The sequence below is a fragment of the Lutjanus erythropterus genome, chromosome 7, assembly GCF_056507025.1.
Source record: "Lutjanus erythropterus isolate fLutEry1 chromosome 7, fLutEry1.hap2, whole genome shotgun sequence".
Lineage (NCBI taxonomy): Eukaryota > Metazoa > Chordata > Actinopteri > Lutjaniformes > Lutjanidae > Lutjanus > Lutjanus erythropterus.
The window spans coordinates 22,545,215-22,571,265 of NC_139323.1; the positions used below are offsets into that span (position 1 = coordinate 22,545,215).

Below are 26,051 nucleotides of genomic sequence, written 5' to 3' on the forward strand. Positions count from 1 at the left end.
CCAGACCCACCTGTGCAATAATCATGTTGTTTAATCAGCACCTCTATGCCACACCTGTTAGGTGGATGGATTATCTTGGCAAGGGAGAAGTGCTCACTAACACAGATTTTAACAAATTTGTAAACAAAATTTTAGAGACGTACACCTTTTGTGTGCACAGAAAAAGTCTCAGATCTTTTACTTCAACTTGTGAAAAATGGGAGCAAAACCTAAGTGTTACATTCAGATTTTTGAGTATATTGATATAGTATATTAAGGTGCAGTTTTAAAAAGCTGTCCATTTTGTTATCCAAGAATAAAAGTCACTGAGTATCTAATTAATTAATTACTATCTAAATAAATTTGACACAAGTGTGGCCTAAGTATTATGAAAAGTAAACATACTTACTCTCTGAAATGATGGAATATCTTGACTTGAAACAAAATACCTAATATACTGGTGACAAATAAAGGACTGTAAAATATATGATGAGACATACATTTCTCTGTATTCCATCTCTGAGATAGACAGATAGATTGAAATAGACAAAGACCTAAATAGCTTGGGGAGGGAATTTCCCCCCATCAGCCGACCTGAAGCTTGAACGGGTGCCTTGATAAACTGGAAAATGAGACAGAAATGTTTGACTAACAGTCTATTTTTCACCCAAACCCTTAAAAGCCATGATTTGATAAAAATATTCCCATTTTGTTCTGCCATTATGATCTGTTGACCTTAACAATTTTATTCGTCGCACTTTGTCCCATGTGACGCGTTACTCGTGTGAAAATCAAGGAAGCTGTCGTGTCAGTACACAAACAACTATCTATCTCCCTCTGGAGCTGGAAATTCCACAGAAATCACATTTTAAAGTGTCAGCTGGGAATGTGTCAACAGAACTGTGATCCCTGTATTTCCCCTCAGACAAAGACTCCTTCCTCAACAGGTATGTGTGGTATGGAGGAGGGTTTGACATGCTCAAATATTTTACTAATTTAAATGCCTGAAGTTGAAGCTCTATTCAATTTGAATAGCAATGACATAACCATTATGTGCTGCCATGACATAATGTTTTGTTGTGTTTATGTTTGCATCTATATGTCTTTGTCAGACATTTACAAAATTTTATTTCTGACATACATAATACTGAGTAATATTTCCAAATATTAGGTTTTGTTTGGAAATAGAAACAGTTTTTTTTATATTTATACTATCTTTAAGTATAATATGCCAAAAATGTACATTCAATCTTTTTTCAGTAGGGGTACAGCCTGTGCTGTACTTTTCATCCTGCCTCATAAGCATTCCTCCACACCTGTGCGGTATGGTGCACGGCTGCAGCTGTCTGTGCGTCACAGCCTCGTTTTTCCAGGCCAAGGTATTGCGAGCCTCCCAAGGTCAGTTTTTACTCCTGCAGCTGATAATGAGGATCTCTCTGGCAAAACATTCCTGCAACAGATAATAAGCGGTCCTCTAAAGAAAGGACATCTCACTTTCTCTTCTTGCAGAGACATACATGATAAGCTCTATATTTTCAAAGCAAGCTTGTCTGTGGCAACATCAGAGACTGGATGAAATGGGGGGGGGGGGGGGGTGTATTTATTGTTGTTAATTTCCAAAATGGCTGTTGCCCACTTTGGAAAGACATCAACCCACTGAGATCTGAACATAAAGGTCTTCGTTGTTCACCGGCTCAAAAAGGAACAAAGGTTGATTTAGTTCACAGTTGTCTGTGGAAGTGTGAACGCCCTATTCTGTATTTTCTGAAATATTTGAAATTTAATTTGTTTACACTCTCACTCCAATACTTTTCAAAAGGTACATCCTTCTTCTCATGACAGTTGCAGTTACTGATCGAGCATAGATTGAAGTCAAACGCTTTGCTTGCAAATTTTTTTGATAACCAAAAGACAAAGTCCATTTTCGTGAGGATTAATATGCAAAAAACTGAAACTTTATAAAGTCGAAACCACTTATAGTGACAGTTACAGTGATCAACCATTCATACAGATCAAAAAAGCCTGGGACAGAATCATCCCTGCATGACAACATAATGAAATCAATTTTAAAACTATTGTAATTCTATTTTTTTGACATTACTCCCATGATACTTTTCCTCATTGCTGGCTCTGCATGAACATTGATTTGAAAATGAGGGGAAAAAAAGAAAAGAAAACTTGTCTCTTAATGAAAAATTGTCTTGTCATAGTTTATGACAAACTGCCAGTAATCTGTGTGCAGTATTTCATTATAGTGTATTTGAATTTTACACAGTATTCAATAAACAGTGAAGCTGTCCGTATCATTGCTTTATATTCATACATTAAATATAGAAATGTCTTTTAGATGATAAACTGCATGAAAATTAAAGACAAAACTTGATTCTGTTGTTATTGTGAATAATAGAAAAATACAAAAGAAAGTAATAAAAGCCAGTAAATGTAAGCTAGAAAAAAAAGTGTTGCTACTGTTTACAAAGCATATTTGAATATGCCCTCTTCTGTGGCTCTCAGCTCATTGGCTCTCAACAGATGGTGTGGTTTTTGTTTGTTTTTTTCTTAATAATGAGGAAGCCATTTACAAATATTGCATAGATCAAGAGGGAATAATTCAGGCCTCATGACTCTGTGTGTGGCCTTAAAGAACTTCAAGCATTTACTCTGATGGATAAACATGTCTACAATATGCCCTGTTTTCACATTTGGAAATACAGTTTTGTTCAGCTGTAATTGTGTGCTGAATTTGAATTTCACATCAATTTCCCAGTGCCTCTCTGCAACACAGGGCCTCAAGGTCATGATACTGTGCGTGGTTCATATTCCTAAACACGTCTGATTAATCAAATTACCTCAAGCTAACCATCACACTGTGAAGCTTGGGCTTTTGTGAGCGGTCTTTGCGTGGTTTCCCCACGTTGCCCGGTCATTAATCCATCTGTCACTCCGCTGAATCAACACAGCAACGCCCGTTATTGCCTACGCAGCATCAGCACCCACTCATTGCGTCATATACTTCCTTGTGAAGCGTGATTTCCTCTCATATCCGCTTTGTTTCTTGGCGGAGGAGACGGAGGGGAAGACCGGGGGCTGGCTGTGTAGGACAGATTGTGTGAGGGTGGTGTGTTTGCTGTGTCATGTGGCTGTACACTGCCTCTTCTGTTCCTGGTGGTGTGGCAGCTCCCGAGCTGCACACTGAAAAAAAAAAATAGGGGCTTTTGATGCTAAGATTTGTGTGCAGCTGCTACCTGAAAGTGACTGGTTTCCTTTTTTTCTAAAAGTGTTCAAGGTCTCTATCAGTAGGGTGGTGAAATACTCTTGAGAAAGCTGTATTATAGTCAGAGTGAACTGTGTTTTAATGGTAACGCACTGATTTGTCATGATGTGATGGCCAGAGAAAAAGTACAGTGCCATTTCCTATGTCCGACCTGTAAAGTTAGGAATGTAAATGTATGTAAAATGGTTGGAAAATAAACATGCAAACAAAAGTACAAGAAAAATAATGCACCTCTGCAATCCTAGATTAGAAGTGGCTTGCTGTTTTAATAAACGCTGTGTTGTATTTCATATCTTTTTTTTTTATTCAGTTTGATCCCTCCAAATTCCATTTACTTAAACAGGCTGAGTTAAAACAGACATAAATGGGCTCATTAGCCTACTAATAAAATTACTTTACTGATCAAACAATGTAAACACCCATAAACTTAGAAGTACCTAGTTGTTTTAATAAACACAATCTTGCATTTACTATTTTTTCATATTTATAAACGATCAAAAGGCCAGAATTATGTAGTTAAAGGGCCTCATTTGGCTCACAGTCCCACCAGTTGCAAAGGCCTGATATGTATTTTTACTTTTTATTCACATGAAGGTCAAAGCTCAGAGTCAGCTACAAAAAAACATCACACACCTTGTTCAAGAATGCAATAATGACTGCTGTAAACAAGTAGATCAAACCCACACATTTAACATAAAAAGACTGTCTGACACCACCACTGGAACATATTTGAAACACATAAGGTAGTCACAAGTAACATACACAGTCATCCAGTGTGACTGCAGTGTGACTTATGACTTAGCCTTATACCCCTGGTCTGTTGGTTTAGGTGTGTGACTGCCATTTGTTGCAACAGTTGTGGCCTCTCTCTCTCTCTCACTCTTGTGACGGGGGAGGTGGTCAGAGACTTGTCTTTTCATTAACTGAATGCACAATGCTTGGCTAAAATGAAGTGTTTCATGCTGTGGCACTAGAATAAAAGCCACCAGCTGAGCAACTGACCAGCCTTCTGAGTCACTGGCTTCCACTTCCATTCAGAAGGATAGGAATGTGATCATTGGTTGCTCGCTTATTATGATTTATGGGTTTAATTTCACTTTTTTTTTTTAAATTTAATTAAAGGCTACCATGGCAGCTTTTGTGGTTCTTAAAACCAAAATACTCAATGCTTGTTCTACAAGAACTGTTTTTAAGGGAATACTATACTGTATGTAGTATGCATTTATCAAATAATCATTGCATGTTGTTTTTTCTTACTATTAACATTCTTATTTAGGTTTGCAATAAAACTCAGCTTTCTGTCTATGCAAAGCAGTATGTAAACAGTTAGCTATACAGCCCCACCCTGCTGTACAAGGACAGTCATTTTATCTGTAAGATTATGTATGGTGCGATGTAAAACATGAAACACTGTATGTACACACACACTGTGTCCACAACACAACACGTGAAAAGCGAAATAAACGCGTTAATTATTGCTTAAAAGGGACTACACCAGCACAATAATAATGCAGGCCTTATCTTAAGAAAAGGTACACCCCGGATACCATATAAGGAAATGGGCGGTCGGTACTAGCTCGCTCTGATTGGAGATTCGGTCTGACATGACCGTTTTTTCACAAGTCGTCGCGGGCGCTGATTGGTCGGCTGACTTGGTCCGATTTAAGCTCATTATCTTAATCAGCCGTAGATGAAGTGAGGGGAGAAAAAAAAAAAAAGCAGAAGCCAAACAAGAACGGTGGAGTTTGGCGTGGACCGTCGTTTCTACACGATCCGACGACCACTGGCTGAGGGAAGAATGCTCGAAAACAAGAGGGAAAGATTGAAAACCTTCCTGCGGAAGATCGACGAGAAGGCAATCGTCAGAATCAAACACTTCATGAAAGAGAGGTGAGCGGAATGAATGTGGTTAGCTGAACCGCTACTTGCCGGCTGGGTGAGCAGCATCAACAGGGTGGATGCTAACCGTTAGCTTTTCTTTGATGACAACAATACGGCTGGATTGTTGTATCTCATATTAAAGTAATATTTAATACTGAACCAGGAGACATATTTTAGGACTGTATTTTAACTGAAATGTACGCAGGGGACGAATACGTTCGGCCAGTGGTTGGATGATGCTAGCATGCTAACCATCCGCCTGTCTGTAGATGTGTTGGCATTTAAATTAACTTAGAGGTAACGTTTCAGTGATACAGTCAGTTGCGTTAATTGACTCTGAAATTAACCAGTAAAACACCATTGTAGTTGGTCTCTCAATAAAACAAACATTTTAAAGTTGTAGACGGTGACTGTGAGGTCATCTTTGCCTTATTAGTGTACATGGCCACTAATACTGGAAAATCTCGTCTTTTACAATAAGCTTAACGTTACGTTGTTGGCGTAGTTAGTCACTGATTGACCAGGAGATGGCCTAATCACCTGACATCATAGCATGCTTGTAATAATCTCATTAAAATGTTTTTTGTTGTAACTTGCAATTACTTGTAAGCGGAATGATGACTATATATCTGTAAAATACTTTCATAGGTTATGATGGTCATATCTATTTTGACCTATGGCCGTATGATAAGACTTGTAAATTTCAAGATATTTGTAAGCTACTTCGCAACATACGATGTAACTCGATATACACGTTTTCTCTAAAATGTCATACTGGTAGGGGCTATATGGACAAAATGTAACAGCACATTATTTTTGATCAGGTACCTCTATGGATATTACAGCAATACTGTAGGGATGACTATTTGTGCTTTCATAAAATATTAATTCAATGAGGCTTTTGATAAATAATCATCAGTAAAGTAGGTGTAATTCAAGTGGGTAAAGGAGAATAACAACAGAAAGTACAGTCTGTTAAGTTCAGAAAACCACCTCACTTTACTATAACGCTTAATCAAATCAGCAATTAAATGAATCACCAACTATTTTGTTAATCGGTTAATTGTGTTGAAACCTTTTTTCAGTTGATAAATATGTCCAAATTCTCTGATTTCAGTTTCTTAAATGTGAAAGTTTTCTGTTTTCTTGAGTCTGATGTGACAGTAAATTGGTATTGGTATTAGGTTGTGGACAAAAAGGCATTTGAGAATGTCACCTTGGGCTTTGGGAACCAGTGATCAACAATTTTCAACATATTTTCTCACACTTAATGGACCAAACAAGTAACTGATTAATCAAAAAAATAATAGGCAGATTAATGGGTAATGAAAGTATTGATTAGTCGTAGTCCTACTTTACTGAAATGCAACCTTTAAAACCAAGAAAAGACATCACTCACATATGTCATGTCATGATAAACAGTAATGATATCCAAAATCTAAGGCGATATCCAGTAGGGCTGAACTTCAATTTTTAATTTGCAGGTGTGATATTTGGTAATGGGAAAATGTGTGTGTGACTACCATTTTTAAATTAAATATTGATGTTTTGGCTTACACATCATATTCTGCAGACTTCAGAAAACATGTTTGTTTGGTACTAAGGGGGTTACACTTTCAATATTAAATCAGTCAAAATGAGCTTTCAGTTTCATTAATCAAATTCAAAGGGAGAAACAGAAATTTTCCCAGTATTGTTTTTACTCTCCACTTTGCTTATGCCTACTTGCAGCATCCAGTGCATGTATGAACACTTCAGTAACAACACAGAGTACCTTACCAGCCTTTATGTGACACTTGAAATCATATAGACATAAACCTATGACCTTTGCAAATCAAGATTTGATAGTCAATGGCATAGCGCTCAGTGCAAAAAAAAAAGTTTGAATTGTGAACTCAAAATCAAAAGTCAAATACAATTGTGGATTTGGAGATTTGTGACACCCCTATTTGGTACACATCCCTGCAAAAAAAAAGACTATACTGTATACACTATAATGTTTTTGTTTTGTTTTTTTTTAGATTGAGAGCAATGATGTACAAATTATCATTCCCTCAAATATTACAAATCACTACAAAGTCAGTCAGAATAATCGCAATTAGATACTGCAAAATTGTTAAGTCCTAGTATCTAGCTTCATACCATAATATATACAGGTATATTTCTCAGCCCTAGTTTAATATTAGGCTTTTCTGTGGAGTGTTTGTGCAGACACAGAGTGGGTACTTCATTTGTGGTCTTATGTTTGTTTACTCATTGACACATTTCCAGTTGACCCACACTGACCTTATAAACTATATTATATGTGTGCTGTTTGTGTCCAGTGTCTATTCCTGGCAGTGTAAATATACAGCATTACATGAGGTAGAGTGGCATAAAGAAAAGCTAGTCCAGATCTGGTTGGATCTTAATCTCGCCTGTGCCTCCTGCTCAGAAACCATGACTTCATCCACTGTCTTATGTGGGTCAGACTGGCATCCCTTGTTGTCCTTCCGTCATGATCATGGTTGATCCAGCCTCATTGAGATTCAGAGCAGGCCAGCCTGGCAGGGGCGCATTTATGCACAACTACATTCACTCACACTCTTAAAACGTCCACACATATATTGTATTTCCCTCGGCCCTCCAGGGAAACGCACACACGCTTGTCACACATGGGATGAGCAAGTCTATGTTTTCTCAGAAAAGCCTATTTTTAGCTCCCATGAGTCGACCACAGGTGGTACATGGTGTTATATAAATGCTCTGTGTTTCTCACTGTCAGTACTCCTCGTCCTCAGAGCATTGCTGTTAACTTTCCTCCCCATAGATAGGCATTTGTTGGAGCACAAGAGCCAATCAGACATGGCCTTCTGGTTATCAGCATAGCTATGATGTGCCTGTAGTATGGTATGTTGAGTGATTATCTGTTTCCACAACATACACATGTATAAGAGAGTGTTGTGGCAGTGACGGGCATTTTGTCCCCTCTATCTTCTTGTCTGTTCGTTCTTTATGTAACTAAATCTTTCTTTAAAATGTAAAAATGCCAAAAAAAAGTGTTGAAGGATTAAACTGCACCACATACCTTAACATTCAACACCAACTTGCTAGCTCATTGTTAGTCGCTCTGCATACAGGTTTGCAATGCACACAGAGGCAAAATATGAATAGACTTGTTTGAATAGGGAAGAACCTGGCATAGCTGCAAAGCTTGTTGAGATGGAGGAGCCTGGAATAGGCTGGGTGTGGCAGCTTTGCAGGCGTTCTGTTGGCTCCAGGAAGATGTTCCCAGGACAGACCTTTCTCTCCGCTGTGGGCAGTGAAGACCATGTAGGTCTAAATTATGAGATATGCTCCAGGCGTGGAGGAAAAGCTCAAGTTAGAGGATGAAAACCACATCTGCAGGACTGTTTATCGTTAAATGGAGGGTTTCGTACTAACCAGCTGTTCAAGTTATGTTTTGCCTCTGTTGGGCTAGTGCTAATGACCACTCCTCTGCCCTTGTCACAGAGCCATGAAAAAAAGCTATATTCTTCTTAGCCGTTTCACCTTTTGGTGCTCACAGTAGCCTGGTGAATTCCAGTGGAGTAGTTGTCATAGGTCAGTCTAATTTCAAGGCTTTATGCAAGCTTATCTGAACGTGCAAGTTAAAGCTTGTCAGTGTTTTGCTGCACTTTGAATACTGGGATAACATTTGATATCATACCTTGCTGACAGAATGGCTTTTCTTTGGTCATAAAACACTTTTATTTTATTAATAGTATCTTCATTTCAAGATAAACCTAGTCCTTTGGAAAGTCGGAACGCTACCTTGGCATTGCTGTGTCAAGGTAAGCTGCTCATTGAAGGCTGGACTAAGCCAAAAAAAAAAAAAATGCAATCCACTCTTCTCAGAAAAAGATTCACCCTCAGGAGAGTCTGTCTCTACCCCTGCGCTGCACTTTATTTCTGCCATACATATAATGCATTAGCCTTTTTTTCCCTTTCTTGTGAAGAAAGTTAAGAGTGCTTTGGACTCTGTACTTTCCTAGTGCGTACAAACTCAGTGTGGCCACACAATGAGAGAAAAAGGGCAAAACCTAACAGACCTGTGGCATCTAAGCAAATTTTATTTCCTAATTAATTTAATTTACATAAACAAATTACATCATTATGCTCATGGGCAGGAGGAATTCAGCAGGGAAGTACTAATTAGTGAAATCATCTGCTGTGGACTTAGTTAATACACTTTGCTTTCCACGATACATGGATGAACCCTCCTGCTGTGTTTTATGAAAAATATTTTGAACTTTTAATAGGCTTGTTCTGATACAAATATTGGAAAATGCCTCTGATAATGCTTAAAATGTGGTATTGGTTATTGGTCAGTATGCAGGTCTATGCACCAGTCCAAATACCATGTAATTTATTCACCCCAAAACAGGACCCTGCTAGTCCCAGCAGTGTACTGTACGCAATTTTTTTGTCAAAGGATGGTGACGAACTAAAAGGGTTTGAACTGACCCAAGTCATACAACGGTGAAAGCGATAATTTTGCATCCATACATGTGTAGTCATATACAGCTTAAAAAAAAAAAAAAAAGAAATAACACACTGGTATTGGGGGCGGCCCTGTAGCTCAGTTGGTAGAGCATCTGCCCCATGTATGGAGGCTGTTAGTCCTCTGAAGTGGTCGCTGGCTTGACTCCCGCCTGTGGCCCTTTGCTGCATGTCATCCCCTTTCCTTCTCCTCTTCAGCTGTCCTATCTAATAAAGGCAAAAAATCCCCAAAACAAAACTTAAACTAGTTTTGGGTATGACTTTTCACCCAGACAGCCTGCTGTTCTGAAGAGCAGAGTTCAACAAAATTCGACAGTAGATACAAATCCAAGCCTCCCTCATATACAGTAGAGTGGCCTACTTTTACTTGACAATTTTAAAGTCAGGTGGGATTTTCCGTTGACTACCAAAACACACCATCCCCCCTTCTCACATGCCTGGTCGCGGAAAGTCCATAGAGTTGCCTTGAAGAAAGACGCTCTCTGTCTCTGTGCCTAGTTAGCACTGAGGAAGCAGAGGGAGCTGCTGCGTGCACAAGGCCATATGACTTCCCACTCAAACACATGCACTCTTCTTCTGCAACACATGCACACAGACACTCTCTCTGTTCCACTTGGCAAACACACACAGGCAGTTTTCCTGCAGACTGAGCCCTGGCTGGGCGCCACAGACTGCATGTTATTTCGCCATGACCACTGGCTTGCTTCCCTTCTCTTCCTGACTGCTCTACTGATGCGCGCACACACACACACACACACACACACACACACACACACACACACGTACACACATAATCCCTTTCAGTCCAACCCAGAATGATATTTTGTCTCTCGTTTTGGCAGTCATTTGTTAGTTTCGGTTATGAATCAAACTTAGTTGTCATAATGTTGGTCAGATTTGTTTAAACCTTCAACTATCTTGCCACAGATTAGAATTCTCAGATGCATGCAGAAACTAACTTAATTGGCCCATTTTTCTCAGTGAAGCACAACTGCAACAATCTTTTTTTTTTTTCCCTTGCTAAATGGTTTTTGATTTGATGATGGCAACTCTGCAGCTCACATGACAGAAATTATCCACGGCTCTCCAGAAGATGGTGCTCTCACACTATCTGGTTCTGCCAATTCTCTGCTGGTCTCCGAGACATTACATGGATGTTAGATGAACTTTTGTCAGCCTCACATGTGAACCCAGAGCTCATGTTTTTTGCTCCAGTAATGTTGGCTGTGGGAAAGCTTATAAGCATTTCACACAGAAGCAATTTTGTCTTCGGGACACTAGCGCTGAAGACCAGCTGACGTAATGCTGACGTCTGCAGCAGGACTCCTTGGATCATCTGTCTCATCTTGGGACAGTAGATGAAAGCATTCTAACCCTGTACCCCGAGGAGCTGCCTGATGGAATGTCCCGTTCTGAAGAAATCTCTCCCCGTTTCATATAAAATAAATTACCAGTGAAGTCTTTTAGTTATTAAAGAAGTAATATAATTGAATAGAAAGATTTGAAGATGACGTTCAATCATAAAAGAGCCAGTGCTAATGTTGTATAACACAACAAAATATCCTATCAAACCATTTGCAATGATTTTTTCATGTTAACGCTCAAGTGGTGAAGTTAGATGTCCAATTTCATGATAGGAGGAATATTTTTAAACAACTACCTTATCATGAGATGACCCCTTACACTTCCTCACCAGTATTGTGCAAGTCTTATCTGTAGATAAATTGTGAAGTGACAAACACAAGGTAGACTTGCTCATGGAAAAGCTCATACGCTGGCAGGTTATATTCAATTTATTGTGTAATGTTAATGAATAATTATCCCATCTTGCACACTTGGCAGCATTATGAATAAGTTATGTTCTCTGTTGGGCTACAACTAATGATTATTTTCATTGTTGATTATTCTCTAAAAATCATTTAGTTGTCTGGTATGTAAACTGTTAGAAAATGGTGAAAAATGTTGATCAGTGATTCCCAAAGACCAACAGGACGTCCTCAAATGTCTTGTTTGGCCCACAGTCTGAAGGTATTTACTATACTGTCATAAAGGTTAAAAAAACAGAAAATATTCACATTTAAGAAACAGAATTGGAGACTTTTGACTTTTTTTCCTTCAAAAAATACTCAAACCAATTAATCAATTATGGAAATAGTTGGCCATTTATTTAATAATTGATTATTCATTGCGGCTCTAGTACCCTGCTCACACCATCTCTGTAAACGTCTAACTGGTCTGGCCAAAAATAGTGACTTAAATGTCTTCTTGGGAGATCTTCTGCTGTCAGCGTTTCATTTGCTTGGTTAAGATAGGCTGGTTTTTCTGTTGAGAAGTGTTTGCAGTCTCTGAGTCTGAAGAGATTTGGGAAGTGACCTTATCCAGTCGGGTTGGCGGTGGTCAGTTTCCCTGTTGAACCTTTGACATCAAAGGACGGCCTACCATTGACCATTTATATTGTTGGTACACAGGACAAATATGTAGTATGTTGGTGAGCACTCAGGAGGTTCATTTTCAGGCTCAGGGGGGCCACATGGTTGTCGATGGGGTCAAACCTGTGTTGTAATTAAAGCAAGATCTACTTATAAAACAGTTGTCTCTGTGTCCATCCTACAGCTGGACAGCACAAAATTTACAGTGAAAACATAGCAGGGGGTGGTTAGACAGGAGATGGTGGCTAAATTAGGACTGATGTCACAAGCACATGATTGCATGTTATCTGTCGGATTGAGTTTCCTGGACAGTGATGTCATAGAAATAGACTATTGATAAACAGTGGCTCTCAGCTGATGTTTGTGAATGAAAGAAGGGTGTATTGTATTTACAGCGCACTACATTAATCTATATCCTGAGCTTTCCTCTGGTTTCCCTCCAGTCAAACACAAATATTCCCATGTGTCATGACCCCATTTACACCATCGACAAAGAGTATGAGCTAGCTATTGTCATGCACATTGCACTGGCTGTTTTTAAAGCCATCTCCTTGTTGTTATTGAGAATAGGCTATTGAATGTTGTTGTTGGGCCATGTAAACTGAGAATAACCTGGCAATGTTTCTCTCAAGCCCTGCATTTCTACCATTTACCCCCCGCTGTTACAGCCGTTTCCACAACAACATGGGCTGAGACGGCCTCAGAGGGGACAAAGCTTGGGAGGGCATTTCAGGCTTGAACCTCAACCAGTCTTTTTTTTTTGTTACTCTTTTGTAGTTCTCTTTCCTGCTGTGTGTTTCTGGCACTGTCTTCATGTTAAGCTCTTTGTTGGCTGCAGAAAGACAGACCTTTACACTCTGTTGACTTGCCGTCAGTGCTCGGGGTCTAAGTGCAAAAGGTACAACTGCCATATTCCCTCATTTAGCTGCCTCAACCAGTGGTGGCTGCAAGCTCTTAGACATTGTGGAAAGAGTGGAGGGAAAACTTTGTTGGTCATGGAGAGAGGGAAACGCTTGTTGAACCAAAAGGGTGCTGTGGCTGATTCTAATTGCCCTGAGGATTTGGGAAGGTAAGGCGAGCAAACAGATCCCATTTCTGATGCCAGTCAATATTTTTCAAACTGTCTTAGATAAAGCAGGGCTGACTTGGGCAACATCCAGCAAATGTAGGATTATTCATTTTAAAATTAAGGCTGGGTATGTTTTTTTTTCCTCCTCACCAACCAATTTGAAAGAGTATTAAGTTTGTAGCCTAAAATTATTTAGTCAACAGATTTTTATCTGTTCTTCACATTAATTATTTGATCAACAGCCGATTTCCTTGGAAAAGTTGAACAGATTTACTGTTTTCTCAATAGATCTCTGTAAATCCAGGAAAACATACAAGCAAAGTCATAATGAGCTAATGACCATGACAGCTCTGTGATAAAGTGATTTGTCTGGCGTCTTAAGAAAGTACTAGAACAAATGCAGATAAATCATGGATCAAACTGGAATGTTTTTCAGTAATCTCTACAACACAGAACATGTCATCATGTGTGCTTGCTGTTTGTGCTTTAGTTTTTCCTCCACGGTGGCAAATTGTACTTTGGAGCGTGTCCAGATAAGTATGCCTGCATAACCTCGTGCTTGTCCTTTATAATCCGATGCTGCCGAGAATTTGATATGCCCAGGCTTGGTTTGAAATGTCAGACGTGCTAGGCCCAACATCGATTTTGTCAGGTGGTATGACATAGTGCTCCTTCAAGGAAGTAGGTTAGAGGTCAAGGCCTCCCATCTGATTATAATACACACCCATTTCAGGTTGGCCGCCTCCTGCTTCGTAAATATGAACTCGTCATTAAGAAACATCACTTTTGTGTAGCACATTCATTTTACAATAAGGTTTTTTTCCACATTGTAACCTTTCAGTGACTTTTTTCTTTTTACCCTGGTTATTGCCACACACCTGATCAGCCTTTATGGCCTTGGCCTTGAACTTTTTTTATAGGCTCTCAGGCTGACTCAGGTTTCTCCATTAAGACAGGCTTTTAAACAGTCCAATTTCAACCTGCCAGTATAAAGACTGACAGTATTTTGTGAAACCTCTGTAATAATAGAACCCAGTAGAACTGAATGGCTGACTTCCAGACTGTATGTATGTATATTGACAAAAACTGTAGAGACATGGTGTTAATGAAGGTACAGAAAATTGTAGTCTGTTGGGATGTAACATTACCACACACTAAAGGCCATGATATATTAATTGATATAATGAAGAACAAACAAAATGGTGACTTGACAAAAAGTCCTTTATTAAATAATAAATGTGATGTGTACAGCATTTATATTGCTGATATGCAAGATGTTTTCCCTTTTTAACTGAGAGTACTTCTGCTTTCCTATAATAAGATAAAAGTGACCTGACCTAAACATGCAAAACATTGGCAACTGATACAGGAATCATTTTATAAAATAAAAACAAAAAACACTATTATCACAGTTGTTATGGTATTGAGATATTTTCTTATTGTGATATTGCAATATTTAAGCTATTGTTACACCTCTAATAGTCTGGGTTCTGTCATCACAGGAACTTTACTGTTACAACATTACCAGTGAATACATGTTTCTAAACTGCCAACGTTTGTGGGAAAATTACAACCTTTAACCTGAGGTTTCGATATATGTATATTTTTTTAGTGCTCATCTTGCTGGTGGCTTCCTGAGTGTTACGGGAAGTGGCTTCAACGTGGCCATGTTAATGGTTACGGTTAGTTCTGAGTAAAGAGAAAAAGTTGTTGAGAAACTCAAACAGTTAGATACTGTCTATATTGCCCTGCAATATAGACAGTATACAACCTCCTTCCTTGCGGAAATAGGTCAGGTGAGCATATTTGAACACAAACTAGTCAAAAGTTCAGCACTGACAGGAAATTGCTCTCAGTGTGTTATATTTGTCTAAACATTAGCTTACCTTCTGCAAAGTTTATAAGCTGTTTTGCACATTGAATTTATGGTAGATTATTATATTTTAGAGTATAGGACCTGTTTATAATGGTTAGTTTGACTTCTGAAGTTTCTGCAGGTGAGAAATGTAAACCTATAGCTACAAGAAACTTTGATATTTTGCTGATTTTGGACAAAAGCAGTAGTATTTCACCTGCCATGACCGCAAAATATCAGATCAAAAATAATTTTTTTCTAAGTAAGAACCCCCTCCTATTTCTTTATTATTAGCTGACATACTACTCACTATAACTTTACATGTGAAAATGTAAACAGGCTTATTTCATGTGATTTAAGGAGAATCTGACTTGGCAGTCATTAAGAACAACCTTATAGGAATAGACAATCTTCTTACAGATGTTCTTGTTTGCTTATGCAGGGTCTTTGTAGCAGCTTTAACATGCTTAATGCCTAGACACATGACACTTCACAAAGAGGAAAACATCCCTTGATTGGTTTTAAAGTTCTCTTTTGGTATGAGGTTTAATGTTGCTGGTCACCCTATCATAGCAGGACGAAGTAATTACAGGGTTAAAGCTGCGTTTTATGTCTTTCTTTTTTGCTATGACCTTTACTCAGGTGATGCTGTAGAGAAATAGATATTAGACTGGGCTTACTGACAGGTTGAAAAAAACAGTAGCTGCTGGTTGTTGAGAGCCAGTGTGACTTTTTCAAACGTATGACTTCTTTTAAAGAATTTCTCAAAAGTCTTCCTTAAACTCACATTATGTTGAAGTTGTGTTGTTCTGTTTCCTTGCCATGATTGCCTGAGGGGATACATGGGAAATGCACCACTCCTTGATCAGGCTAGATGGGCCAGTCTGAGCACCTCACAAGTATTTTACTTTCTCACTAACACTCTAAGCTGTTTTTTAAAAAAAAGCCTCTCATCCAGATTTTGCTCCAAGAGAACAAACCCCAACAAGACGGGATTTTGATATTGGATAATGTTTGTCAGTGGAAGATTTTATGGGATGGGCCTTGTTTTCTTAAGCATGTCAGTGCCTGTGTTGCGCTCCATTGACTCTGTGTCTGTGTGTGTGTGTGTGTGTGTGTGTGGTGTGTGTGATATGCTTGTTTGGCTCTGGGGGAGTGGTTGAGCTTGACGTCACCCACTACGGAGTGTCACACCATTCTCAACACAAAGTGGCTTCCTCTTACTGCCACATTCATACTTCAGCACTGCAACAGTCTTTTTTTCTGGCAGGATGTGGAGAAGGACTCTGACTTAACTGGGACAACAACTCTTGGACTACACATTTAGAACTTTAAGAGGACTTAAAAATCTTTTTCAAGTGTTTTGTTATCTCTGGAACTTTTCTTTTTTTTTAACCTCGCAGTTTTGGTCTGAGGCCAGTGATTAAAGCTTTTAGATAATAGAGTGTTTTGAGTTTGTTTTTTCTCTAAGAAAAAGAAATGCCTACTGTCAGTAGGTATATGAGTTTTCGTTCCTCAAAGCGATTTAAATTTACCAGGTAAGGTGGTCCCTGTTATTGTTTGTCTTCAGTAGTTTTGTCAAGTTAATTTTTGACTTTTTTTTTCACCTAAGCCAGTGTCCTGTTGTCACTGTTAATATAATTTACAGCTTTACATGTGTGTCATTTATCCTTCAGTGAATTTCCAGCTCATTTGTTTCCGGTCAAGGACAGGTTATAGCCTTTTAAGAGCACTCGTGCTGTTGTAAACACTTCAACCCTGTTTATAGAGGGCAGGTTTTTTTTTTACAGTTTGTTGAAATTGTATATTTGCAGTGGGTTGTCAGTTTTAGAGCATCAGCATACGTTGATCAGCTTGTAAAGCAGCCACAGCCAGACTGCTGACGCAACAGTTATCAATAAAACTTTCTGGAAAAGTGTAACCTTTCCACCACATAATAGAGATAAGATAGCTCATTGTCTGCAAAATGTCAGTGTAGTCATCACAAAGCCTTTAATATGAGTTGAAATGGGGTGATTTAGGCCTAGTAAACAAGACCTCCGAATAATCCCAAGTCAATGTAAAACCTGTGCTGTTGAAATGCAGTATTTGATTGCGATGTTCTTGATGATGGTGACACACTGTAGTGTCACAATCTTTGAATTTATCTTTCTATGGAGGTGAAGAGCGTTGTCTGTGTTTTGTTTGGCTGTGATTCTCGTCTGTCAATAGTTGCGGTGCTGAACTTGCCGCGCTGTGTAATGTGATGTCCTTGCTGAAACTCTATCATGAGAAATTCCCTATTCCTGCTGTATGTGAACATGAAAATCATTGAGTATTTTGTATATTTCTAAATGTGTTTTTTTTTTTCCATATCCAGCAGTTACCCGGTAGAGAGTGGCGGTGGCGGGCTGCCAGCCAAAGTGAAGAAAAGCAGGAGCAGCTTAAGTAATGGGAGCATCAAGAAGGTGGAGACGAGAAAAGCCTTGAGCTTGGAGGCAGCCCAGCTTGAGATCCAGCAACAGCACAAAACCCTCACCCGACAAGTAGCCATCAGGTAGGACTGATGGGAAAAGTGTGGGAATTGTACAAAATGCATTGAGATGTCTGCGGCACCTGGGGAAAAAAACTAATATCCTAAATTATTTAAAAATAAACCCTAAAAGGTTTTAAATACTGTTAAATATGAATCTTTACATTCATACATACAAGTGCTGAACGTTTAGCTCTTATAAAGCACAGGTCTGTATATAGAGAGATTGACATGCTTTCACTGTTATTTCCATCTTTAAATTGTTTTAAAATCTAAACCTTGAAAATAAGCGATGAATTGATGTGGGAAACATTTCTCAGTCTCAAAATACATAAAATCACACATTGGACATAGCAGAGACTCACAGCTACTCTGATCATGTATCACAAGACCTGAACAAACTCTCAGCTGCTGTTAAGTCGTGACACACACATGACTGCACAGCCGTCAGACACAGACTGTGTTTTCACGTGATTCAAATGTGTGATGTAGATTTTTTCCTGTTTATTGGTTTTAAGAACAATCCTTATCTTTACTGCTGTTTATGTTAGATAAACAACATATATCACTCTTTCAACATGTGTCATTTTGGATTGAGGAACATGGTGCTTACAGATATTCAGTCAAGGAAGTAGGCCTATAAAAAATGTCATTTTAGAGTGAGTATTATGAACTCTTTACGATATTACTTTTGCAGTTTTGGGCTCCAAGCAATTACAAAACAAATATAGACCCATTCTGTTTTACCTTGATTTTTTTCTATCATAAAATGATCGTCTTGTCCTCCCAAAAACATTGAGGTGGAGGCAATACATGCACTGTGTACATGAACACAGCGTGACGATGCATGTTACGTCTCCATATGCAGAAGTCACCAACGTCATTGTATTCACATACAGAAAAGACAAAAAACAATTATTAAGACGGTGACCTGCTGTAGTGCAACAACTTGCACATATTCAGAATTGAGTTTTTTTTTTTAAACTTAGAAAGTACGTAAATGGATCACTGCAATCAAGCAAAACAATGAGAATTCTAGTGCAAAAAGATTAATTTTGGACTTCACAGTAACTCCATCTTGAGTCATCTAAGCTCTGTGATGCCTTAGTCACTTCTGGTGTCAACATAAATGTGAAGCAATTCTGTATAATTTAATTCCCCAGATGACTGACTGGTATGTTGTACAGAATGTTTTCTGATGACCCTTACTTCAACTGCTCTCTCACACTTTTGAAACGTGATCATATTTAGCAAATGTAGTGGGTTTCTTTAACAACTCAGAGGTGGTTGTGATGAAAATGCATAAAGTAAAAATGTGTGGTCACGTAGTGGCTCTGCATCTTCTCATATTACCTTGAACTTGCTGATATCTTTAAAATTGACTCTGAAACTCTTTTGTCTCAGCAGGTCACAGACGTTTGATGTTGACAGCAGAGGCTTTGAGAGGACGGAGGGCACTGGCACACAAAGTGTAAGTCTTTGAGACACTTTTAATGTTGTTTTCTGACTTTGTGTGGCCTCGAACTGCTCTTGAAAACAGTTGTCTGCTCATCATGTCAAGTGTCCTGATTTTTTTCTTTTTCATTCTTCTCTCTCTTAGAGTTTCATGAAGCACAACAAGACATTCCACCAGCTGTTTCCAGACATTCCCAAGAGTGAAGACTTGATACATGGTAGGTAAACACAACTGAAAGAGAAAATAAACGACTTACCGAACGAATGAACCACATAAAACTGAAAAGTGTTTTTGCTCCTCTCCTCTCCCAGCATACATTTGTGCCCTGCAGAAGGAAGTGCCCTACCACGGTCGGCTGTACATCACTGACACACATGCCTGTTTCTACTCTTCAGTTCTGCTCAAGGACACTAAGGTAGGCTGCAGCTCCACCCTGGCTCCTCTTTACTTATGACATTGTTATTATGTCATATTTTAATCTAATCTAAAATTATATTAATTTAGTATCTCTTTCATAACTTTCAATCTCTTTAAGCTCCTCCTTATTACCCACTTTCTGATGCTTTGCACAAAAGAAGACATTTCCTGATTTTTTTTTTTTTCTGTTTGTGTGCTCTGGCAGGTAGTAATTCCAGTTTCCTGCATCCACATAGTAAAAAAGCAGAACACGGCGTTGCTGGTTCCCAACGCCTTGTCAATCCGCACCACAGAAGGAGAGAAGGTCAGTTTGATAAGGCTATACAGTCTGTTAAATAACTAGAGACGTTCAAAGTCAAATAGAAGCTTTGATCAGTCACATTGAACTCTGCTTTAGATGAAATCGAATCAGTGACTGAGTCTATTTTATGGTTCAGTTGTGCCAGCAGGGCAGATGACTAATAACTAATATATTTTTTTTTAATCCCCCTTCATTGTTTAGTACCTGTTTGTGTCACTACGGAACAGAGAATCCTGTTTTCAGCTGCTACGTTCAGTGTGTCCTCAGATAGAGGTGAGTTGCTCAGGTCAGATGTTATGAAGTTCTGCAATGGTGAATGTTATAAAACTGTAGGGAAAACAAGTACATCACACTGCAATTCATTGTAACCAGATTGTAAAACACGTTGATACTATATGACACAACTGCTTTTCATTTAAAAACAGAAAATGAAATTGTTTCATGTTTTTAACTGACTGAAAGTATTTCAACTGTTCTGAAAATCTTTGGAATTTTACAATTGAAAGTGGATTAAGCCGACAGGTTACAATAGCAGGGTTGTTTCCCTCTGTGTCAGAGCATGCACACGATCAAACCTACGAACTTCTTGATAAGGCTGTCAGTATGAAGGCTAGGCAGTTTTTAAAGCATTCAAATCTAAACCTTTTTCTCCGTTACAGGATGGCAGCACAAACAGTAGTCCTGTCTTCTCCTCTGCTGAAAACAGCTTTGATAAGAGCAAACTTGTGGTAAGAGACCCTCAAAATGTCTCACATTACTGTCATAGGGCTCCAGTATAATTTTATTTATTTATTTTTTTACTATCGGACTAGTTTGTGATGGTTATCCTTGCTCTCTTATCTCGATAGAACACCAGCCAGTCCAGTCTGGATGACAGCTTTGACCAATTCGATGGCTCTGAGCCGCAACCTTTACAGGACCAGCCTCTGCACAGACCACACAGAGGTGAGAGATTGAAACCAGTTGATTGATTCCTTTCATGGTGTTTACACTTAAACAGCAAACCTAGTTAATACAACAAATGTTACCTGCACATGGAATTACCATGTATGATATATTTAAACAATATTTCATAGCATTGTAATGTCTGCAATAACATTTTGTGAGTTGAGAGTAATGCTAATCCTTTTTTTTTTGTCCATCTATACATGGCTGTTGTCAGCTGACAGTTTGTTTTGGTGCTGTTATCTGTCTTCTTATTTCTGTCCAAGCCAGTTGACACATGAAGTCCAAGGTCTGTTCGCAGGCTAACATTGATTTCTTTCCCCCACCTCTTTTCCAATTTCAGAGGCAGTGCCTAACGCGAATGGCTCAGCTTTCAGGAGCCTGCACATGCAGCAGAGTGACAGCTCGTCCTCAGAGGAGCTCTCAGTATCAGGTAACTCAAAGATAAGAGTCAAGCTAAGGAAAACGTTTCACTGTAGTTGGCAAATTTATTTATCAAATTGGCTGGTAGCTTAGACCACTGACCATCATGTTGGACACTGCAACTAAAAAGTGGCTTGTGTTTGATCCCCAGATAGATAGATGTTAGCAAATTTAGAAAGTGTCTATGATTGAAACTTTGCATAGTTACAGAGAAACCCATTATTTCCTTTGTAATCATAATGGCTTTCCTGATATTGAGATGAGGTTTGCTCACAGCTTCACTGTACACCTCACTCTCCACAGTCATCTACAAAATATGCAGTATATGCTGCAGAAATGAAAGCAAAACAAAGGTCCAACAAACCAACATGAGAACTGTGATATTGATGCTCTGTTTTTGTTTGTTTTTCCAGAGTCCGGTGGATCGTGGGTTTGGAATGTGACAGAAAAGGCCAAGTCCCTGCTGGTTCAGAGAGAGGCCAGCACCCTCAACACTCTACTCTTCATTTACTTGATTTTGTGAGTAGTATTTTCTCTGTATAGCGTGCTCTGCCCTCTCCTCTCTTCTGCCTCTCTTTTAATCCTGTGCCTTATCTTCCTTTGCGTTAATCTAAATCAGGTTCTCACTCTTGAAGTCACACTTCTTAAAGGAAAGGCTGATGAATTTCAAAAACCTGTCTGGTTCTAACAAACTAGGTGATCTTGTAGGATCTCATTACATTACAATAAGCTTGCCAACCTTTTTTTTTTTTTATCGCCAACCTGTACAGCGTTTCCTGTATTTTATCCCATTAATTAAGCTTAAACTGTGATGTTAACTGGCAGTGCGGTTTATTGAAATTTAAATATGACATGCAGTGTTTTTAGTGCCTGTTAAAAGGACTATAATTATATAGGCATAAATCAAATATTTATCTGTCGATGGTTCTCCATGTACCTGCAGTAAGCAAATATAATCAACATTTATCACAGTGAGTAAATGAGCAATAAATGTGACGCGTCATATTTTTTGTGTTACAGGGTTGTGCTGCTGCTGCTGTCTTCCGGTTACATTGGTTTACGTATCGTGGCCCTGGAGGAACAGCTGACGTCCCTTGGGGCACTTCCTGAGTTCACCTTACAGAGCGGGTAAGAAGTTTGTCTCTTTTGATTTATGTGTGTGTTTATGTGTAAACTCAGTCTTTACACGTTACTCCCACTCAGTGGTCAGAGTAGTGCGCTTAAGAACAGGGAAGAAAAAAACAGAAGACTGACATATTTGTTAAATATTACTTTATTCTCCATGACATTCTAATATCTAATTTCAGGGTCTAAAAAAAAAAGATAAAAAAGATAAACAGCTTTTTGTTTTCATAGGCACAGTCAACCACAGCAACTGTTCATGCTCTAATACACAGAACAACCACTTCATTTTGAGGTTAAGCAGTTTTCACGCCATTAGGAAAGTTGCAAAAAGCTTACATGTTTTGTTTGCAGAATATAGTTCTCTACTTTGATGTTCCCTTTGATCTGGTGTTTACTCTATTGCATAATTGGCTTCGTCCCGTTTCAAGGAAACAGTGAAAATTAATTCCTGTAATAGGTGTAGCCTCACTGCTAAGCAACTAAATACTTGTGTAGTGTGAGGCGTGTGTTGAGTTTGGTTTTGATTCGTCCCTCTCAACTCGTTCCTTCTCCTCTTTTCATAGGTACCACCAAGACACATAACACTCAGCGACTGGAGGAGAGATTGGTTGACTCATGACTGGATGATTACTTCAGCCTCTTCCAGCAGAACACGGCGGGAGAAGTTTCACATACTTCGACTGTGCTCCCAACATGGCCTCTGCTGTTGGCGAGAGGAAAAAATGGCCAACTTGTGCAATTTCAGAGACAACTTGTTAACTTGAAGGGCTATACCTCCTCTTAGTGCAGTAGACAAACGGACATGCCACGACTTTAGTCACACAGAGCCGAGCCAAAATGCATACACACCCTGCCTGGTTGCAGCGTGTCAGTCATTTCAAACCAAAGCCAAACGGCTCTAACTTACAGTATGCGTGCCACTCTAGCCAAGTTTTCTGACAGAAACTGTTCCACATCTGTGAACTGTGTTATCCATTGTCCTTCATACTCTACTCCCTGAGCATGCAGTCTGAATAGGGCTATACCGATCAGCATTAGCCTGCTGTAGTGCTTATTATTGCACCTCAACACCTGAGACGTAGTGCTATGCATAGCCAAAGACGCACACAGTGCACATCTTTTGCATGAGTGCACGGAGATGACTTTTCAATGATTTTCTATCTCTTATTTACCCTTCCATCTATCAGTGGTTTGTACCGTTTCTGTCCTTAAATCGTTTAACTGCCGGGTTCTTCTCTACAAATGGTTCTAATCAGCTGTGGGCTGACATGATGATCGCTGAAATCTCAAAATCAGATCAGCCCACAGAGGCTTGACACTCTCCTGATGGTCTTATCCTTTCTCTCTCTCTCTAACCAGAAGCGATTGCAGTATTACTTTCCTCGTCTTTGGCGTGATTTAAACCTGTTTAATGATCGATGCTCAGAGGTTAATTTGTTCCTGCAGTCTCAACTGGACAAAAGCATCATCAATGCACAAATATTTAGTACAATAGGACACGAGGAGGTCGAGTCAGAGGCATCGATATGTTTTTGTGTACTTTTCTATGACTTTGGTCTTCAAGAGTAGATTTGAAACCTGTCTGATATCTGCCAGGACATGTGTTTAAAAAAAATACAAACCTCTCTCTTTGACAGGCCTCTTGGCAGCCAAGTGGCATTTCTAGAGTTTTCAGGTTATTTAAAGTAGCACCAATAATGTATTTCTAATGTTCATGCATGTGTCTGCAATATTGACACTTGACTGATACTGTATTTGAGTTCTCACTCTTGTCACCTGAAGAGGAGAATGTCAGGTCCAAGATTTCAACAGCAAAAAAAACAAAGTGGTCCCAAGAAGAAATTTCAATATGCAAACAAATTATTATGCATGGAAAAAAATGTAATTTATCTTTGTGTGCTGTTTTTAAATGGAGCTTGATGTTTGTGGGGAAGAAATTGTGTAAGAAAGAAAAAAAACAAAGATGTGAGGGGAAAAAATAAGAGCTCAAGCGAGCCGAGCGCACTTTAAAAAAAAAAAATGTGTGGTGCCTGTCACAATCCAAGACGCCGTGTTTTTTGGATTGAGGGGAAATGGCAAAGCTGGCGTTCTGTGGTATCTGATGGTGCTAAGACCTTTTTTTAAAATTGTTTTCACTCAGGGGTGGTGGGCACTACCTGCCACGTGGTTTTAGGTCGTCATCTTTTCCTTTGTCATTTCAAAGTCTAGTGCTTGTGATGATGGGGTTCACATTGTGTACATCTTGGCTTTGGTGGTTTCTCAAATGTCCCTTTGAGAAAGAACACTGCTTTTCATTGAGATTCATTTGACTTTACTAACTGATGTGACTTTATTCAGCTTCTCAGAATGCTTTTTTCTCTTTTTTTCCCCTCTTATGACCCTTTTCAAACTAACCTGACGATGCATATCCACATCTCAATGATTTACCATCACCCTCATTGTGGATCTCTTCTTGACAGTGTAGTGAGTGAGTTTAATTACGCTACATTCTGCATCAAGACAGTCATATTCTTATGTTTATCTTAGTCCACATGCCATACTGTCAGTTCTTATAACCTCCCACCAGGGGGCAGCACACACACACACACACATCCACTGTCCTTGAACGGACTCAATGCAAGAATCTCAATGATGAGGGCAGTATTTGTGTGGTTTTGCACTATTCAAAGTGTTGTAAATAATTTTGTATCAATTGTTAATGTCCTTAATTCTACTATGGTCCTATATATTTATTTGCATTCTGTGTAATTCAAAGTAGTCTCTGTGAGATGGCTTTGCTATTGTTCAAAATAAATCAAATGCGAAGTAAATAATATTTTCTGTATTTGCTGTTATTTACTGTTCCTACAGAAGACCTGACTGAATGGATCAAATTAATTGATCAAGTAAAGTTTGGGAGTGGTACAGGTGAACTGAAGAATGAAACCATTCACAAAATACATTCATATTTGCTTTTTGCACCAATGTTTGAGGTAATAGAGCCTCAATTCAGTGATTGAGGTCAACATTTAACTTATTTTACTGTTTTCAAATAACGATTAGCAAATTATTGTGTTCTGTTTTCATATTTTATACAGCGTCACTATTTTTTGGCAAATGGGGGTTCTAGGCTACATTTACAGAAAGCAACTTAAAATCTTGCTAACACTATTTGGAAATTGATAGATTTAGAAGCAGTAAAACTCAACTACAAATCAGACTGAACTGGACAATTACACTTGGTTGCATGTATTCATTATGATAATTCATTCACCCCTGCCTGCATCTTCTGCAGTGTAAAAAAATCATACAATAATTTAGTGAAATCAACTAATCTTTTCTCATTGATGTAAATATTTACATTGATGATGAGTTGAATGAATGCATGCTGGGAAGTCTACTTAATGAGTTGATTAAACTCTGTATGGTGCATTCAAGTCATCATCTCAAGTCCAACGGCTTAAGGTTAGAGGAATTCATGTTTATGAGTTCTGAAGTGTTCTGAAAATAAATACTTGAAATTTTCAGTTTAACTTGTGTAAATTAAACCCATATATTTACAATAAGTTAATGAAAAAATATTAGCTGATTCCACTAAACTCCTGTATGTTTGTTTTTTTAGTGTGACCACTTGCAAAAACCTGTGGTGAATATTTTCCTACTAATTTATATCCTATTGTATCTATAGCTTTTTATATTTTATTATTGTAATACTGCATCTGTGAAAAGTCTGTGATCCAGGTCATAGGACTGACATTTGACCCCTAATGCAAAAAGACTCCTCAGTTCTGAGCCAGAGAACAGATCTGCATGAAGTCCAGTTGACTTTGACTTTGCACTTCCACGTATGGTATATTTACCCGTTTTTTTATTCTAAAGGTATAC

The 26,051-nt window shown here is 38.7% G+C and overlaps 1 protein-coding gene across 7 annotated transcripts; it reads left to right on the plus strand.

Moving 5' to 3' along the window:
- The first annotated feature begins 4,947 nt into the window (after positions 1-4,947).
- Positions 4,948-25,000, plus strand: LOC146324014 (GRAM domain-containing protein 2B). 7 transcript variants are annotated; one of them, XM_084723214.1, is made up of 13 exons: positions 4,948-5,143; positions 17,368-17,544; positions 18,925-18,991; positions 19,121-19,193; positions 19,288-19,391; positions 19,599-19,697; positions 19,896-19,967; positions 20,354-20,422; positions 20,543-20,639; positions 20,983-21,072; positions 21,476-21,581; positions 22,083-22,190; positions 22,751-25,000. In XM_084723214.1, the coding sequence occupies exons 1-13, from the start codon at positions 5,052-5,054 to the stop codon at positions 22,767-22,769; spliced, it is 1,173 nt and encodes a 390-aa protein (XP_084579340.1). In that variant the 5' UTR covers positions 4,948-5,051; the 3' UTR covers positions 22,770-25,000. The 7 variants fall into 7 exon arrangements, with proteins under 7 accessions (XP_084579340.1, XP_084579341.1, XP_084579342.1 ...); XM_084723215.1 differs by having other exon boundaries at positions 18,928-18,991; XM_084723216.1 differs by having other exon boundaries at positions 17,371-17,544.
- Positions 25,001-26,051: the final 1,051 nt, after the last annotated feature.

Coding starts and splice junctions, on each gene's coding strand:
- LOC146324014 (XM_084723214.1), top strand. CDS start 5,052: ATGCTCGAAAACAAGAGGGAAAGATTGAAAACCTTCCTGCGGAAGATC. Junction 5,144..17,367: donor AAACACTTCATGAAAGAGAG/GTGAGCGGAATG, acceptor TTCCATATCCAG/CAGTTACCCGGTAGAGAGTG. Junction 18,992..19,120: donor AGGGCACTGGCACACAAAGT/GTAAGTCTTTGA, acceptor TCTCTCTCTTAG/AGTTTCATGAAGCACAACAA.